This window comes from Pholcus phalangioides, unplaced genomic scaffold, assembly GCF_987345545.1.
Source record: "Pholcus phalangioides strain wild (caught in Gottingen) unplaced genomic scaffold, Ppha-v1.0 ptg000008l_1, whole genome shotgun sequence".
NCBI lineage: Eukaryota > Metazoa > Arthropoda > Arachnida > Araneae > Pholcidae > Pholcus > Pholcus phalangioides.
The window spans coordinates 51,656,340-51,677,409 of NW_028301601.1; the positions used below are offsets into that span (position 1 = coordinate 51,656,340).

At 34.4% G+C, this 21,070-nt stretch overlaps 1 protein-coding gene across 1 annotated transcript in view; it reads right to left on the reverse strand.

The window, feature by feature from the left end:
• LOC149084481 (uncharacterized) overlaps positions 1–11,556 on the reverse strand; it is a 28,488-nt gene extending 16,932 nt beyond the window's left edge. Inside the window, exon 1 of the mRNA XM_089235487.1 lies at positions 11,333–11,556. Coding sequence (XP_089091613.1) covers positions 11,333–11,412 — 80 coding nt within the window. The 5' untranslated portion in view covers positions 11,413–11,556. The remainder of the gene's footprint in view (positions 1–11,332) is intronic.
• Between the last annotated feature and the right edge of the window lie 9,514 nt (positions 11,557–21,070).

Consider the following 21,070-nt stretch of genomic DNA (forward strand, 5'->3'; position numbering starts at 1 on the left):
TGACGAGGGCAAATTCCGGACGTTTCTGCAAGAGTTGCTGCCAGACTTGCTGGAGATGTTCAAACTGCCCTCCAGCGGCGTATGTGGTTCCAGTACGATGGAGCTCCAGCCCATTTTGGGCGAGAGGTGCGGAACTATCTGGACGTGACTTTTCCAAACCGATGGATCGGGCGAGGTGGTCTTGTATCTTGGCCACCACGATCGCGTGATCTTTTATGTGTTGATATCTCTTTGTGGGGACAGTGTGTGGGGAAGTGTCTGGTCTATGAGACTCCTCTTGACTGTAAAGAGGACCTAATAGCAAGACTTTCGGCTGCTGCTGGGAAAGTTGGCGATATGCCTGGAATATTCCAGAGCGTTCGCCAATTCCTCCTTCGCCATTGTTCTTCTTGCATCACCATTGATGGTCGTTTTTTTGAGCAGTTATTGTAAATTATTTATTAAAACTGGTTTTTTTTAACGTATACGTTATTCTTGTACTTTCTCCTCGTATCCTATTTACTATGTTGTGCCCAGTAGTACGTTTGCATTTCATGTTAGACCATGCATTCTTTGATGAAAATTGTAAAATTGTTTGTTTTTGTGTGTACTACCACCTCTTTTAAAGTTCTTTCCATCTTTTCTAAATCACCCTGTATACCCTTAAACCCTCTTATTTTTAGGACACAATTTTAGGCAAAAGGGGGTTCTTATACACATTAAAATACGGTATGCTGTTACTTGAACTTACAAAAAAAAATTATAAGAACTTACGAGAATAATTTAGAAAAGTTACTCGTATTATGAGAATCTTGAATTACGAATTTTGCACAACAGGCTATGTTATAAAATACTGTAGATAATGGTTTCAAATCCTTGGACTGCGCGTCAAGTGCGGCCGACGAAAAGCTCATTCGGGGCTGCGAAAGGTGTTCCGGTAGAAAAAGTACCCAGTAGGAAAAAAAAGCTTACTATGCAGCAGAGTTTTTCAACCATTTTCCAATCGCGAGCACTGCCTATACTTATCATTAAAAGAAGAGCACCCCTTACGACAAGTTTGACATACGAATGAATGAAATCAGGATTGATTTCATTGAATGCAATTTGTACCTTATGCTTGATCAAGTACTCGTGAGTATGAAACCGGACACGAGTATCGAACACTCTGGGTACTTCAGGGAGCACCATGGTGCTCGCGAGCGACAGGTTGAAGATGCCCGCTATACAAGGTGGGGTGGGGAGCGTTTCCTGATAAGGGATATCGGCATTAAGTCGGTTTTTTCGACGAGATACAATATCAAAAAATGTTTCAAGACCTCAAACTTTTCTTTTTGCAGCCTCTTTTATAACCAGGTAAGTCCCATTAGTTATTGTTATAATTAGTAGATGCGATAAAGGTTGTAAAGTGATTGGAGTTTTGGTTTTGCACCTTTACAGGAAGATCTATATTTTAGTGGTCAATATTATGTCACCGTAGGTTTCATAGGGAATGCAAGGGTCACTTTGCTCACTTTCTTATAGTCATTTTGTCTCAGAGAACCAACTTGAAAGGCACAAAAGACCTGTCGCACGAGAACTTGCTTGGGTACGCAGGGTAAGATAATTAAAGTTAAAGATAATAAAAGTGTCTTTGTCAGGATCCGCGGTCATCTCGGGCCTCGGGGAAATAATAGTTGTTATGGCTCTCAATACAAAGACCACGGAACGAGCGTCTTCCTTTGAAATTTTAGAACAAGTACGGGATTACCTTCACGCCGGCTGTGGTTTTTGCGGTTTATGTCCAACAAAGACTTTTATTATCTTTCATTTTAATTATCTTACCCTGCGTCCCCAAGCAAGTTCTCGTGGGACAGGCCTTTAAGTGGACAAAATCTTAATCGTGGACAGAAATAAACAGAAGTTTATTTCAAACACGAGATAAGAGCCAAGATATATATAATGACTTCATTCATGATTTGTTTCAGGGCGGACTCGTAAAATTTCTGTGGGAAATATTCAATCTATTACTTTTACTGTCTCAACTCGTATGTGCTTTCCTTTCGATTCCGGATTTTTTCTTCTTCCAACTCTTTCAATATTAGGTTTAACGAATTTTCTAATAATAAATATGTTAAGTTGTTTTCTGTGCATGTTAACTTATATTGAAGTGAAACCATCCCTACATGGTAGATTTTTTCTTACTTCTCCGTCGCTCTTTATATTGAAAAATAGGAATTTTAAATCCATTTTTTATAGAAATCCTTATGGCAACAAACGAGTTTTTAATGCATATCGTTCACTCAATTTCAACTTTCACACGCACTTTTAAAATGTTCCGTGGACCGCTTCAAGAAAGTGTCATAATAATTAAGTCATTTGTGTTTAAAAAATAAAACTTCGTTGCATTGTTTTGCTTTATTTTCGTTGTCACTGCTATTCCCTTGATATCCCGTGTTGATCACATTGCCCCAAATTCGCTCACATCCTTGTTATATATGTTATTGCCAAAGCCCGAAATTGGCTAGTTCCCGAATTGGTCGATTTCGTTGAAAATTGTCTCGGGCAATGTCCGCATTCTGGGCTTTGGCAAGCCAGCCGAGAAGTGGCCAAAGAGAGCCTTGGCGAGAGTCCGATAATATCAAAATCATCACCAAGTTCGCACATTTTTGTGGGGTTATTATGTCCACGTTAGCTATGGAAACCCATCAACCCGCAGTCACAATGCGGTAATAATTTCTTTCCCTTTCAAAATTTCACAGATAAAGAACTATGTCGATATTTCATTATTTTTATTGTTTTTTTTCTCACATTTCTCCTTTTTTTTTCTCTCTCGTCACATGAGCTACTCCAATACAGCTAATATATATATATATATATATATATATAGCCATATATCACATGTTGGTGATGGAAAAAAATGGATTTGGCTCCTATCAGACGGTCTTACATCAGCATCTCGAACTTTGGCCAGGGATCTCTCCAGCACTCACGGTAAGTTATTAGAGGATTTCAACAATCACCTTTCAACGCTTCGCGAATTTGCCGAAAAATGTCCGAATCATTTTATAAAATCGGACTTTGGCCAAAACTCTTGTCGAATTCGCAAAGCGGCCACCATATGTCGTAATAAAACAATTATTTTTGCACCGGGTCCTGTATACACACACGCACACGTTTCTAAACGTACCGATTCCCCAGAGGAATTTTAGTTAGCAATTTGTTAACTTTCAATTATCAAATGCTGAAGAAATTTCAAGATTGTATTCGTAGTATAATTTAACTTGTTAGTTTAACATAAGCTATTAAATTGCAACAACAGTTAACAGCGCTATTGATCGTTTTTGTTAAGAATTTTATTTCAATTTTTTTTTCATTATTCTCAACTAAAAATTAGCCTATACACGGTTGATGTTAAATTTATTACGAATAATTTAACTGTCTTCTCTTCCAAAAGTGTCTAATAAATAATATCCCGTAAATACTGCAGAATAAACCATAATTAATAATTGAATAAGAAAAATGTGGGAAAGTGTTTACTCTGAAATTAACGATAAATTATTGGGGTGAATGATAATAAATAACAATTCATTTTAAAGTTCTTATTCAATAGAACAAAATAATATGAGAGTAGAATCCAAATTCAATTGTTTCAAATAGAAAAATATATAAAAATAGAAACTATTTCATTAAAAAAGCAATATTACGTATCTTGTTCTGCGAAAAATAGAAACAAGTTTCACATTTCCTGACAATTTTTCTATTATTCTGGAAACTTTAATAGAGGAAATAAGAGACGAAAAGAGAGAGAGAAACCAGATTATTGCTGATCTTCTTCAAACTTCTGCAATTAATTGGTTGGAGTAAAAACGATAGAAAAATTTATTCTATATTTTATGTGATGAAATACATTTATTCATATATTAAACCTTTACCTTCCGCATTACGAAAAGTCGAATGAGAAGCAAATTATAATAAATAAAAACATAATGATAATAGTGAATAAGTATCGCGTAAATTATTTGGTAGGTCACTTTAGCTCTAAACATAGACAAAAAATCGTAGTAATTAAAAATAAATAGTTTGTCAAACTAATTGTTAGTCACGTAACTAATTATCTAACCTAGTTCCGTCAGTAAATAAAGAGTGAATAGCACACGTGTTACTTTTCTTCGTTCGTATTTTCCATATTGGCACATGTTAGATTTAGAAAAGAAAATGCTTGAAAATGACAGTATTGATGTAGTTGCCTACAAACATGAATGATTATTAATCAAATTAACTGCACTAATTTATCGACGAAGCATTTTATTTATTTTTTATCGCTTTTAAATCTTTGTTACAATATATATTTATAACAATATTAAGAATAGTTATACATGTAACAATTATACAATAGTTATAAGTAATGTTATGAATAGTTATACAAATGCAAAGGCCACAACAGGCAAATTTTGCAACGACGCACAGTGGTCAATATAGCGAATTTAAGAGGGAAAAAATGTTTTCTCGAACACTAATGAATATTTTTGAAAAATTTTCTTTTTGCTTCACATCAAAAATAGGCGTCCACACAGACTGAGAAGTATAATTGAATAATAATATCACGTTTGACAATTTCAAAACTACTTTGGCACGATTACTACGTTTTCTACATTTTGCCATTGAATCAAATGGAAAGAATTGGAAGAAATTGAAAAAAAATGAAATGGAAGAAATTTCAATGTTTCCTACTTTTCTGATTGACTTCAAAATAATAATGCATCACTAATATTTATTGCAAATAATATTTAAAAAATTATAATAATGCCAAAGCCCATTCTAAACATTGCCGCGAAAACTTGATTGAACAAAGTTAAACTTTTTGTTTTATAACTCACTTTTTGTACTCTAAACTAATCAAAAATAAGCCAAACTTTAAGAACGAATTACGAAAATTATTTCCTCTACCCGGAGCTTTTGGAAAATAACGAACCGAAAAGAACAGAGAACTAAAAATGAATAGCAAAATGAATTTCATGGTTCCATTCAAACGCAACCGAGTAACAACCTAAGAAAGTTAAGCTTTCCATCATCACGTTTCGGCGAGAGCCCCAGCTGAGTGAGTCATTACCCTCCTTTGACCCCCGGGATCCCCCTCGATGTAAACAAATATCACCCCAAGATGCACCAGACATTTCTCTACACACCCATATCGTTTTTTGCTCCTAAGCAAGAGCATTTTTTATTTTTTCAAGCTAATTTCCCGATTAGGACCACTATGCGGCGTTGTTCAGAAAAGATGTCCATGAAAAATATGCATGCCAAATAATAACTGAAATATAGCGATCCCATATAAGAGCATATGCCATAAAAAAATCCAATAATATATAATACATTGCCCATAAAAAATATCATAGTTATGTTATCCCAGTATGCATTTGTTTTACTTTTTCAAGTCCTTTAGACATTAATAGAAACAATTTCATTGAGGTAGTTTTATATCTACAGCTTCTTAAATTAATTTTTGTAAATTTCTTGATTAATTTTTGTATAATTTCTTGATTAATTTTTGTATAATTTTCTGATTAATTTTTGTATAATTTTTGATTAATATTTATACAGTTTTAATTTATTTTATAATGTTATACACAATGATACATAATGATAAATATGAACACTAATCATAGATATTTCACGCTCTCTAGATATATATTAATTCAGTAAATCTTCAGCATCCTCTACCGGAGTTTTTTATTTAAATTTTTTGATTTGTTATGATGTCATTTGATGATTTTAATAAAATTCGTAAAATTGTTTCCAATATTCTTTTGGGGAAATGAGTATTTATATCTTGTAATAATTTGATACGTTATTCAGACATGAATTACAACAACGTTCGTATAAAAGTCTATGAATAAACATAAGCATGCATGATTTATGTAAGCAAAACGTAAATTTCCGATAGAGATTTCCACTTCCCTCACAAATTATAGTTATTCGTAACTTATTTTATGTTGTTATTGCGATTTATCATATGAATGAATAATATTTGTATTTGAAGGAAAAGTGTTTTCAATGCTAATTTATAGTTTCAAAGAAAAAATTCACACCAAAATTTTTCCAACAATTTTAATTAACATAGATCATTATTTATATAGACCTTATCCTGGATAGATTTTATACATTTAATTTTTGTAATAACTGCATAATATGTATAGTGATAAAATATAATATATTAATGTTAAACGCCTCTCGATTGAACGATATCTTCTACTGCGATAAATCCCTCTATAACGATATATTGTAGGAAATTTTGGAAACCGCTACACAACGATATTTTTTTTTTTTATTTTGCTCAAAATTATTTTGAATTTAATTTGAAATTCGTCACTTGTTTCCATTCTTTCAAGAGCGTCCGATAACATCGATGTTTTGCACCACATGATTGCCATTTCCTCTCGCACAAAAAAGTGCAATACCTGAAAACCTGCAACTTCTCTACAGGAGCAATGCATCTGTATGAATTTCATTAATCAACTAATAAGTAGTTTCTCGCGTCGAATAAATATTTTAAAGCACGTTTTTTCTGATGGTACGCAGATACCAATACCATGTTGTTGATGAACAACGCAGGTTTAGAAAATATAAAAAGACAATGTAACTTTGGTTGCACGTGATGATAATGTTGCCTCTCGATATAACGATAATCCCTCTAAAACGATAATATTTTTCCTTGGCTCGCTGAATATCGTTGTATCGAGGCTCCACTGTAATTCAATGAGTTTCGCAAAACAATATATTTTATATATATATATATATATTAGGTAAAGCCCTATAAGTACAATGAATTCTGTAAGAACTTACTCTATTACAAAGAAGGGGGAAGAGATAAATTTATATTTCAGTAGCTTCATATAATATTCAATGATAATACATTATAAATGTTTTCCTGGACGAGTAGCAATGCCATGATATTAATTTTTCATGCTGGTAAAGAACAATTTTCTAATCTGAATGGGAATACTCATTTCAGTTATCTCATCATATTACAGCAGTTTGCGAGGCCTCAATTTTGAATTGTAACAATCTGGAATATTTACTAAAACAACGATAAAGCTTAAAATGCTATAAATATAAATTTTGTCCCGATGAACACTTATTCAAGGGTTTCTTAACTTTTCTCAGCCATGAACTAAAATCAACGCCATGACAAACTTAATGACCCATCTGTCAGTTTAAATTGAAAATTCTTATTAAATATTACTGATAATATTACAAAAAATGTTTCAAGAATAATGAAACCATATCATGGTTTTGTATCTGAACATGATCTCACTAGGGGACTGAGAAACTAGTGAAAATTAACCTTTTAATTATTTGGGGTTAATTGACAGAATTAACACTAAATAATTCCGGAAGCGACGAAAATTTAGTATTCATTAAATAAGTATTTTCAGAATTAGTGTGTGTGTGTGAAGTCTTTCGAAAATTTGAGAACCTCTGTTTGATCCGGTCGATAGGTCTGAAATTATCTCGATAGCTTTCATTGATTCTGAAAATACTTCTTTCATGAATACTAAATTTGCGTCGATTAAGGAATTATTTCTCTCGTGAATTCTGGTTTTCCATTCATTCTGGAATTATTTTTCTTATGAGTTCTGAATTTTTAAACACTCTGGAATTCTTTCATTAATTTAGGAAAATTTGTCATTAATTTCAGAAATTTTTTTATTAATTTTAGAAATTGTTTTCATTAATTTCAGAAAATTTTTGATTGATTTTAGAATAATTTCATAATTAATTTAATAATTCGTTAGTTTTACAATAATTTAATAATTCGTTAGTTTCACAATAATTTAATAATTCGTTAGTTTCACAATAATTTAATAATTTTCATTTGTTTTAAAAGAATTTAAATTAATTTTATAATAATTTTTCAATTATTTTACTGCAATTTTTCAATTGTTTTACAATAATTTTTCATTAATTTTTCATCCGTTTTAGAATAATTTTCCATCAACATCAAATCTCAAGACATGCTCAAAAACGTCTGGTTCCCAGCAGAGCCGTCTTAAGAGCATCATGGGTCCCCGGGCCAAGTGATTTTTCTGAGACCCTACGAGGCAAATTCTCGAAAATTTCAACCTGATCTCATTTTTGTGAGGCCCCTCTTATCTTGAGGGCCCCGGACCGTACCCGGGTGGGCCCATGCCTTAAGACGGCACTGGTTCCCAGTCCAGTTGCCTAAATCGTGAAGCATTAAGACGCTTCTGAAGCCACCTATTGTTTAAAATCCCCTGATCCAATGGATCGAGTGTTTTCCGAATCGCGTCAACTTGAATTTCACACAAAACAACTCCAACAGTTAATTTTAAAATTAGCCTTACGTTATATATTTTCTAACTTACACTGTCACGTGGGCTTTATCATAAAGAGTGCAGTATGACAAGTGCTTGGACACATTAATATTACATGGAAGGGTACGCGCTACGTAAGTTCGCCTACAGATTAAATGATGTGTGTAATTGTTTTAAATCACCGTGTAATTAATCAATGTCTCTGGATTATTATTATTATTATTATATACATGAGAGCGTTGCTCCGGAATATGGAACTGGGCTGCGAATGTGTTTCATGAGCTGTGAATTTGAAATTGTTGCCGAACACTTAATTATAATTTTAATAAATTCCGATAAATATCATATATGTTACGGTAAATGTGATAAATGCGGTTATTATGCATAATCGCCGATCATTTCGGTAAGCTTGATAAATTTTTCTGTGTTAATCACTTTTACCGGAGACTATACATAGTACTGAAGCGTCGCGTCGTTGGTAAAAATGATAAATCGTACTACTTATATATGACATACTATACATGATAATTCATACGTGTATTGTATCATTATATCGGATTACGATCGTAAAACTAGTTTTCATTATAAGGGGTCCGTCCGTCTATATCCATCACACATACTAGTCATTCGGAATTTTTTTTTACATTTATTAAATTCACTAATTACTCTAGAGATGCATAATCACATATAAAGACTATAAATTTCAACTATTTATCAAATTTACCAACGAAACTTGGTTATTATGCTGAGTCTTCGGTAAAAGTGATAAATTTATCAAACTTACTAAGCCGATTGGTTATTATGTATAATAACCGATATATCACATTTACCATTTAAAATTTTGATTAATCATTTTTATTTTATTAGTTTATCATTTTTATATTAAAATATTTAAAGCAATATATATTTAATCCAGTCATTAAACAATTAAGCTATGCAGCCTTAGCATTTCCTGTCTGACTTGATGACACCGGTGTCTACGATACATGTGCGCATGGAAACAGTGACCGTGGAATGAATTAAAATATCAAATAAATAATGAAACCATACATTTCCTATCACGTATGTACGAAATACGAGTCCTTAACGTAAAAACGATCTAAGGACCAATTAATTTGCAAAATAATAACATTCAGAACATGAAACAAAGCATGAAAGATGCAAGATATTAGTTTTAACACATTTTCGATAGTTTTTGGCGAATTAATAATTTCGATGATAAGAAACAAAACATAACATAGCATTTTTAATTAATAACCAACTGTTTATTTTCAATTTAAAGTCAACATTTAATGGAAAAAACAGAACATGATCATATAACTGATGTATTATCGATCGATTCAAGTGAAAATGCTTGCATTTACCTATTAACCGCCAGAACCAATCAAGATTTGAATCGATTTTTTGAAATTTTCTCCTATCATCCAACCCACTTCTGATAATTTATTTAGAGAGATATCAATCATAAATTTTTTTTCTATGAAGAGTAAAAAAATTCCCCGTATGTTTTTCTCGCCTGTGGCTCATTTCCATGGAAACAACATTAAAATAAAAAAACAAAATTAAATGTTATTTTTCCTTAAAATACATGATTTAAAAAATAAATTAAATTTATGGCATTCACATGCTGAAATGAATGGGATTTTTATTTTGTGTAGATTAAGTTTAGAGTCTCGCATGTTCAGAAGAAAAGAACTTTTTACCTCTAATTAATAAAATCGAAAAATTGGTCGTTAAAAGTTAATATATTCATATGAAATATTTTTAAATTCATTGGTATCTTACCGAATGCCCATAAAACATAGTTGAATTTCCCTAAACTGGTCAGAATTAAAATTCCATAAAAGCTAAAATTTGATTTAAAACGATTTTTATATTCAATAGTAGGCTGATTTTCAAGGAAATGTGCGGAATGGAAATTTCTAAGCACTGAATATAGTTTTATTCTATAAGTTTTTCTTTTTCCAAGTCCAAATGTATTTCAAAAATGTGTGAAAATTATTTCAGATATATTATGTAATTAATCTGTCATGCAAATTATTAATAAACAACCAATATCTCGCTTGCTATTTGTTCAAGCGTATTATCCGTGGATATATGAATTTCACTTTGGGAAAAAATCGCGTTGTCCCATCTACAGCGGCGTATAATCCGCATGTACTAATTTCATTCATCAATAATGAGATCTCGAGGAATGAAAGGCGTTTTTGGTCACATTTTTGTTGCAAAAATGTCAATTTTTTTTCCCATTCGCATCAGTACATCATCTTTAATGTTCAAAAGATTATTATTTTTTTCAAATTACATATAAAAAATACTAATTTCTATCGCAAAGATGAACAGATGCAGATACGTAATACATGGCACTTTATAATTGAATCTGGTTTTCAGGGTAATACGAGGAATGCAAATCTTGAAATTGAATATTGTTTTACTGCACTAGTCTCATTTTCGGTGAAAGCTCAGTAAGTATTTCAAAAAATGTTTCGGACCTCCATTGGACCTCATTGTATGTTATTAAAAGTAAATCTCGCAGATAAAAAAAATTATCGATAAACTATTAATTTCCCGGATATAATTCACGTCGGCGTATTATCCTCGGATGTGAACTTATTTGAGAAAAATATCATTGTACAATCCGCATATGCTAATTTCATTCATCAATAATGAGATTTTAAGGGATGAAAGACTTTGTCGGACTCGTACTCATTTCTGTAAAAAAAAAAATCGCATGTTTACGCCATCTATAAAAATCTTCATAAAATGAATTTTTCGAAACATGGACTTTTATTCTAATATATCAGAAGGAAAGCTGCAGGTAATACAAAAAAAATATATAATTTGCATCAAAAAATTAGTTAAACCTTCCAATCATATTCATCAAAATTTAAAGTAAATATTACAGAATATACAACAATTTTTTTTTTAATGTTAAAAGGCAGCACATTGAATGGTGGTCATCCTAATCAATCGATTCGTAGTCTTCAACCAATAACGTACGATTCGGAAAAATAATTTTAAGATGAAGGATTACTTACTTAGGTAAACGGAATTCAGCTTCAGCTATGACGAGAATAGCGAATAGTAAAATGAAAGCGCAGCAGTAGCTACTAGCCATGTCGGAGATTGAATAAGACGAGGAGGAGAGATAATCTCGAGATATTTCAATAAAACTGCTCGTTGGAGCAGTCCTCTTCTTTCTAGTGGAAGCCTCTTTTTGGGAAGAGCCTTCTTCTCAGGACAGTGTCGACATTGAAAAGAACCGACGAATCTCCCCAACGTTTATACACTACTAATGCCACCTGAAAAGGTCTCTCGAAAGTGAGTTCCTTTAACTTTGCCGGCCAATGAGATTTCTCCGTTCGGTTCACATGATCTCTGGTCGACGAGCTTAACGCCCACTTGTATACACTAATGCACGTATATTCGGTGTATTTTGTTTAAAGAAGGGTTTTAAGAACCTTATTTTACTCGCCGTCCATTCGCTATATTCTCATCCGGTGCTTCATTTCCTTGAATAAAAACTGGAAACGTGACAGGAGTTTTTACATGCTCGAGCCTATGCAGGTTTATTTCTGTTTTCAATTTCCTGCATTTAAATGTACGGTCTCGAAAAAAGGTTTCGAGACTTATTTTGATTTCTTATTCATTGAAATTTTGGAACATGAGGAAATTTAATGGACGTACACTACGTAGCCATAAGTTAGTGAACACTTAAGAGTTCAGAGATTTTTTTTTTAAATTCCTGAAAGAAACTTGAAGAATTATTCAAAAAAATTTGGTTGGCCAAACCCTACTCTAGTTCTCATCATTTCCTGGGAAAATTTAGTTACGAGTAAATTTATAGAATCGTCAAAATAACTAAAAAAGAAAAATATATATTTTTGATCAACCAACCCTGAGTCAGAAAAAGCAGCAACTTTCACAAAATATCATACCTGCTTTTTTCAATGTTTGTTTGCATAACTTGCACGTATTTTCACGAAGGTATGAATGTTTCTTTTAAATATTTAAATTTTCCTCGTTCGTTTTTTTGCTTACAACACCTAGAATTTTCGACAAAATTTTACGGAACTCTTACAGGATCTGACAGAGTAAGAACTGCACGTAGGTACGGCAATCAATAAAAACAATTCAACAGTTTGATATTCCAAGAGATAATGAGCATTTAGAGGAAATCGTCTTCAAGTACGCATGCAAAAAGATATGTCAATTTCATTTTCTACAATTTGATTACCAAATACATAGAGCAACTTTCGTCCTAATTACAGTTGAATAACATGAAAAAAAATAGAAAGATATAGGCGGTACAGTGAGCTGTGTTTAAGTTAGTTCCTGGAAGTATCTGGATGATGAAGGATTTTCCACAAATTGTCTTTTCGGTTATTTTAGGTCACTTGCTTATTTAGAGAATATGAAAATACAACGTTCATACACACACTATTCTACTGAAGGGGTAGTTTGATACGTTGAGAGTACATATAACAACATTTTTTCGTGATGGCAAACATTTTCATAACATCAAGTACTAAACAAAATGTATAAATAAACACAAATATTATAGAGGCCTTCGTGTGACAACACTGTATACTGGCAGCCGAGAAGTACTTTCTCATCGTAGTAAAAGATTAATATAGTTAATTATTAGTTTTTTGAGAGAGCTCTTAATTCATTTTAATATTTTATTTCAATTGGCAGGCTATTAAAGTATAATATAGCAAAATGTATGAATTACTTTTTTGGGTTAATATATTTTTAAGTTTTATAATATTGCATTGCAAACCTCGACGAAGACGTTTGGGCATTGCCTGATTTCATGCTGTGGTGGTATTTTTTAACTGCACTGGAGGTCGTCCATCACCCCTTTCATTTTGCAGATTAGACGCTAGATAATTGTGTGCGATGTTTTGGTCAGGGAGGTATTTTGACGGCGATGTTAGAAATGCTGTAAACAAGGGACTTATTGCAGTCATTGCATGATTTCCGTCTGATAGAACTTTATAGTTCGTAATTGGTGTCGCTAGCTCCAAAACGCATCACTTCCACACGTGCACCCTTTGACGTAAAAAGAAAATAATCTGTTGCTCATTTTGCTTTCACGAGGCGCGCCTTCAAGCTTGTCGCATGGATCCAGGATTACCCAAATCAATAACATCGACATTAAAGTTTTCGCTGCATTCTATACGTTGTTTTACGGCATTTGCAACGATTTTCTCATCAATCAAGAGTCAATCACAAGGCAATAGCCAAACTTAACACCTTTAGATGTTATGAATTAACAGTTAGTTAATTAGAATTAACACTTATGAGATGCTCATCTTGTTATGCACAATCCATTCATACAGGATGTTCTCTAATTCTCGGCTATTATCTCACGAAACATTTGACATAAAGATAATAGAATTAACTCTTCAGTATACAGGGTGTCTCGTAAGTCTTTGTCTTATCAAATTCGCCGTACCGGTATGGTCCCAATTTGAGGGGGGAAAAGCAAGAAAACAAGACCTCAAAATGTGTTCAGAAGTCACTTTGTATCATTTATGAGAGTGAAAAGTGTTCGTTAAAACGGGATTCGAATGTGTAGAAGCAGATGTGTTGCAGCCCCTCATGAATGGAACATCTACAACAATAGCATTAGAGCCTGGGGGCCATTTGAGCCCCCCCCCCCGCCAAAAAGTAAATCGTGAATATGCAATAGGACAAACACACCATTCCGCCTTCTGCGTACGGGCTTGAGTCCTGTACATACGGGATGAATGACGATTTTCAGCCCTCATCAATGTTTTCTTCATGTCGGCGCTCTTCTGTCCTTAAAAAAGGTGCGAAAGTGCGGGGAACTTCATTGGTTTGAGAACGTGACACGGACCACTTCAGTGACCCGCGGCACATCCTCAAATCAGTTAAGTTACGAGTAAACGTTCCTTGTGTCGTTCACGCGCTCTGTAAATGTTCCGTGGGTCACTTAAGCGCTCCGGAACTACATCGCAGTTCACTCGATTGATCTGTAAACATACCAAGTGTCCATTAAGTAATATACAAATGTACCACCCATCACTTGAGTGATCTGTAAATGTGCCGCTTAATTCATTTTTAAAAAATTAGATTTGAGGTCGCGGGTGCGCACATGACTCCGAGGGACACATTTGGCTCTGGGGCAATGGGTTGAGCATATATGCTGTAGATACAGTGAAGTGAAAGATTTTAGCATATCCATAGACAAGTGTTATATAGAGTGGGCGATACCACTCTCTCTCGTTTGACGCTGGAAGAGAATCAAAAGAAGGTGGTCGCTGTAGTCACAATTGACATATTTATGGGGTTTTTTGGGAAAAATTGCTCCGGAAAATCAGCAGTGGGCTTTTCATTCACACCTATGCCCTGCCCCTACAAGCTGATGTTTAACTACGATTCGGACTGCCAGATATAAAATTAATGAATTTATTAATTATTATTTATTAATCATTATTAAACACATTAAATGCACGCAAATAATGTCTTTCTTCAAGTGAAATTAACTATTATAGAATATAAATGCATTAATGGCACTGAAAATTTCGACGTTTAGACAGCCATTGTCCAATTTTCAGCCACCTAGTTACACATTTGGTCTGTTGTGGCGTTAGTATTTGTACTTGTAAATGAATCGAGTTACAAGGGGAAAAAAATTCTGAAAAGTCTTCAATTTGTGAATGAATATCATGTAGGTGGACATGCTGTTTGATTTTTTGGGCGGGGTTAAGTATGTCATAATCAAGCCTGAAATCATCATCAGGCTCTCCGAGACCGACCATGCCTTTGGGAAAGAGCGCAAACCATCCCAAGACGGTCTCTCTCTGGGCGGTCATGTCTGCCTGTCCGCAAGTGAATATGAATGTATGAGGAGAAATCTCATTTGGGACACGCGCTCCGAAACCATAAACAAGTCGAAGATGACTCCGATTTTCATACAACTAGGCCTACTAGGCATTTTTTTTTTTTAATTTGGCGATAAACTAATTTTATCCTGCGCTCAATAGAGTACAGTACATTTTGTGCTTTTCAGTACAAATTGCTTTTTATGCATGTGTTAACACATTGGAGAGATTGTAGATATCTCTACTATTCCAAGAGAGAAATTTTGCCCGATATAATTAATGATACACGTATGAAATATCATGTTTTGTGTATCATATTGTACAATCTATAAAATTTATCAACAATGCGATGCTTGGATATTATGCATAATCGCTGGTAAAAGTGATTAAATTTAGGGAAATTCATCAAACTTATCATAATGGTCGGCGATTACACATAATAACCGGATTTATCAGATTTACTGTAAGATATGCATTTCCTTTTCTTGTATTTTTCTCTCCCAATACGGGTCACCGTGATCTTTATGGAATAGCAACGTCATGCACGCAGTATTTGATATCAGCTAATTATATTTTTCGTAAATAAAGTTTTTAAAAACGTCAACCTCGGATATAACGACAAACTTTCATGGAATCTTCAATATCGTTATAACCGAGTTTGACTGCATTTAAAACAGAAAATTATACCTCCCAATTATAGTCAACAGTGTTTTGTTAGAGTATACACGAGTGAATACGTAGTAACCGTACCCATTTTGAAATCCGCCCATTTAACATATCCAGACAATTTACTCGCTACGGAATGGCAAGACTAATTCAGTTTCACCATAGCCTTCTCTCGGTTGCCACTCATGTTATTCCTGGAGTTTTCCAAGCCTCCGCACTGCCTTGAAGTCCGTTTTCAATGAGTCCACAAATTAAAAGCAGGAAGTGCGGAAATTCACCGAATTAACGGCTCGCGTGTCCAACCCTATAAATCAACCCCTTGGTTGCTTTGAACGCGCACGCACACACCCCCGACAGAGATTATTATATATCAATTTAGACAAATGGGAGGTTGAATTAATTGAACACTAGTGGTTAGTACATAGGATCCTCCGAATGACTAATGAATAACAGGTGATGTCAGGAAACTCTAGAATTCAAGAGCAATGAATAATCGCAATACGCATGACTATGCACTGTATCTAGTTTAATAATGCAAGTACACACAGAGGAAGAGCCTCATTTTACGGGTATTTATAGTTTTCGAAGTGGTAAATTTTTGCGAACGTTAAAAGTTTTTTAATGTGGGTGAATGAATAGCGCTGATACAAAACTGTATTATGTAATTGAATTTTCACGCATTCACCACGGAATGAGCCGGTCATGTCTTCATGAGGTAATTTACTACCGATTGACTTTGATCAGAAATATATTAGAAATATATCAGAGAGTGTTCGTGAAGAATTAAGCGAAGGAGTCTCTTACGTGTCCTACGGACCCTTCGTGCCAATAACAAAAAGTCCATGGACCCTTGTAGAAATGAGATGAAGTTCGGGACCTCCCTGTTACTTAGAAAATGTAGGCCACGGACACCTTGTGTCACTAACATGGAGGCAACGGACAACTTATGTCAGTAAAGTAGAGGCAACGGGCAACTTGCATCTACTTTACTTGTAGGTAACGTTACTTGTCAATAAAATGTAGATAGCAGTCAACTTGTGCTAATGAAGGCATGGCTAACTTATGCCTATAAAATATTCGCAATGGACACCTTGTGTCAATAAAATAGAGCAGCAATATAGGCAATAGCTTCTGCCAATAAAACAGAGGCGACGGATAGATAGATTGATACAACCGTTCATGACCTTGGATTGATGCAAAGCATCTTACTTCCGTTACCTCAAAAGAGGAAGGGTTGTGTCGGGGAAGGTTAGCAAAGGTTTATAGCGGTGCCCCCTGGCCCGTGTTCGCAAGTATCGAATAACTCGCGTCGTTCTTCCCATGAAAACAGCCATCAACTCGATGCAACGTACAAGCCACTTGACTAAAATGGATACCTGAACCTAGTGACTAGGAAGAAAAATTGCACTTTCACCCAGTGGAACATAGGGGCCGGAGACCGCAGCCTGGTATTTCAAAAGAAGTGTGGAAAAGACTTGTGGGCAAGTAAGAAGAAGTTGACATGTTGAAATGGGAGAGATTTGAGAATGGTCTAAATCACAATGTATACAAAAAATATATACAGCGCCTCCCACTGTGACGGGAAACGAAGAAACAAAACCTCCGTCCACAGTGCTGGACAATTTTGTTTCCCTTTTCTTTTGCAGAATATGCAATATATACACACACAGAAAACACATAGAGCCTCCACTGCAACGGGAATAATCAAACAGAACCTCCGTTGACATCGCTGAGCATTCACATCTGAATTACTCACTTATATTATTTGCATTATATAAATTTCCCTTTTTTACACTATTGGGAATGCACATGAACACATTGCTATGAAGGTAATACATATTGGGAAGAAATATCACAATGAGCTCATAGAAATATCCAAGGTTACGAGGCGACGGATAGCTTGTGTCAATAAAATAGAGAAAACAGACGCCGTGTGCCGATAAAAGAGACAACGGACTCCTTGTGCCATTAAAATGAAGCCCACGGACCCCTATTCAAAATAATATTAAGTTTATTGTAATGCAAAAGCAATTCTCATGCTATCTCACGGACCTAAGTACGGGCAATCTTGATCCTTTGTTCCAAAGATGAAGTCAGCGGAAGTCCTCTGGTAATACATGAAAGCAACGGACAACTTATACCAATAAAATTAAGTTCCACGACAAATATTAAATTTATTACGATACCTTAATTCAAGATATACAGAAGACTGGATGTTGTGAAGATATTTATTATTTTAGATGTTAATTTTTTTTTTTTTTTTTTTTTATAGCCCTCTGGTGGTTCGTCGTCCATGAGCTATTAGCTGATCGGTTCACCGTCCATTGCACGGTTCCGTTCGGCACATATACGCTCTAGCGAAGGAAAATCTCTATCTCCTCTGTAGCTTAGTGGTCAGAGCACTCGTCCGGCAATCGAGGGACCCGGGTTCGACTCCCGGTAGAGGCAGAGATGAGTTTTTTCCTTCCTTAAAAAATTAACATCTAAAATAATAAATATCTTCGCAACATCCAGTCTTCTGTATATCTTGTGTTAACAAGTGGAGAGCGACATTCATGTCAGATACCTTAATTGTCATCCAATATCACAGATCCATTGTAATCCAAGGACGAGGGAAGGGTTCATATCCTCCTAATTAAGAACCCCTGCTCCAAGTTTTTGGCACCCATCGTGTGAGGGTGTCATCTATGTACGTCACTTTCAACCCTTCTCACTATTTTCTTTGACGTTTCTCAATAGAAGTTTCTATCAAAGACGGATTGCGTTTTGGAGCCCTCACATTGGGTAATTCGACTAACACTAGTAACTTTAAGGCCAATAAGATATTGGCCGAAGAAATAATTTTTTTAAAGACTTTATGTTTCTTTTACCTCATCGAGGACTATTCATGTATGAGTTCTTGAAACATAAAAAAGTATACAAAAAAAATCTACTTATACAAATTTAATAACTATACGAATTCTCACTTTTGGGATTTAAAGCCCTATTAGAAAATCATGATTTCATGACCGATAAATTTACAGGTTTTCATGATTTGTCGAGTATGTACAGTGTACACCTGCCGCTTATTGAAATCACTTCCAACCTGATGATTGGATCCGAAGAAATCATAATTGTATTCTGTCTGTAGAAAATATTGAAAATTTTATAGTTTTTTTTTTCCTATACCATAAAGTGACTTGGGTACATGCTCTAATTTTCCATTTTAGATGACACCATCGCCACTGTGAATGGTATAGAGAAGTGATTCCGTGTCCAGCTGTTAGAGTGAGCCTCCGTGATTAAAAATTGTACCCACATCTTTCATAATATTCCCCCCCCCCTTTTTTTTTCCTGCCTACTTTCATCATAACCTGTGTTTTAAGGTTCCACGAAACCATTGCAAACATTTGTTTACAGAGCTTAGTGGTTACATGTTACAGTGTTGATAGAATTTTGCTTTGGTAGGTATAGTTATTATTTCAACTGTAGATGGTAAATCATCTAATTAAATCAATTTTTCAATTAATTGTTGTACGATTAGTGAAATGTTTAAGAATTGTTGGGGGTGACTTCAGAGCAGTATTTTTATATTCGTTGCAAGCACACACAGATGCCACGAACATTTAAGAGAATGTTGGGCTCAAGGCCTTACAGAAACTACACGGAAGATCATATTAACTTTTTAGCAAATTTAATAAATTAACACACCGCATTTAAAGATTAGCACCAAAACAGGCATCTTCGACCAGGCAGATATTTACATTGCAGATGTAAAAGAATAATTCCCTGCGTTTAGTATTTGCAATAAAAACAAAATTTATCTATTCGTGCTATTTCTTGTGCCCTTGATTATTTGCACTGAGATCAGAGAGAAAACACGCTTCTCTCTCTCGAAAGGCGAAATATCAGTGCAATAGAGTAAGTGTACCAAAGTTACCCCACCTTCGGTACGACTTAGTGAATTCATTTTTTCAATTATAATAAGTTGAAAAACTGTCCTTGCATAAAAACACAGAGAGGAACTCTCTCTTCCCCCCCTAGTGATGCAACTTTTAGTAAAAAATGTTAATTTTCAAACGAAATAATACAAAAAAATTTCCAAGATCTATACCGAAGTCACACCACTTTACGGTCACTTATAAAAGTCATTGTTTGTCGGTTAATTGGTAAGAATATTGTTTACACATTATATAAAATAATCTTGCGTTAAAAAAGTCCAGAATCGTTTTCAACACGATAAATGCTAAATTTTAGTCACGACAGTTTATTTGACAGAAACTGTTACCAATTGATCGACATTTAGTGAAACATTTGTTTAAAGAAATAATGTTCCATAAGGTTTTTTTTTTGTAGATATTCTCTAGATATCGCACAAACTTTTAGTCTGAAGGTCTCCAGGTTTCCCGACGGAACTTGAGGTCAGCGGAGGTAACTAACGGGTATACTGGTGTTTCAGATCAAAGCATGGACTAAAATGAGAATATATCGACTCACTGTGACATATACAAGGTCAGGGCGTCCTACATGAGTATAAAGTGCCCTTGGTATCCTCGTTGCTGGATCAAACGATCCTCAAGCGATTGCTAATTACAAAAAAAATTTGAACATGCTATAATGCACTTGGGTATCAGTTACGGATGCTATTGGTTCAGTGACTGTTTTTGTTTCGCACCTGTGAAACTGAGTGAGTATAGCTTTTGCTTTTATAATTTTTGAGCTGGATTTTTCAACAACCAGTAGGCAATTGCTAGGCTTGGATTTTTATGACCAACATATTTTCCATGATTTTTTTTTTTGCATATTTCGCTATTTATACGTGTGATAGAGCATTTTTCCACGATTTTCAGTCATTTTAAGGCATATTTTCACATTTTTCGAGCATTTTCTTTGCTTATTTGAGCATTTTCAATGAAAATTGGTTCTTTTTCCTAGCCATTTCAATTTATTTTATTTACATTTTGTTATTTAACAAAAGAAATTTGCAATCATACACAAATAGAGAGAACTGGTCATCCAAAGTGAACATGATTGTCACATACTGGATGATTGGTTTTTCACATAAAAAAGTACAATGTGTGAGAGAAGGGGGAAAAATATCTACATATACACTTAAATATATACAGAGTGTCCCATCGAGACCGCCCAAACTACGCACAGCCAGATTCCTCGCTTGGAATACATAAAAAATGCCCAAAGATCTGTACTTGTACGACCCATAGTTTTCGAGACAAATGCGAAGAAAAGTATGACGTCATATCCGGTGCTGGAAAAAAA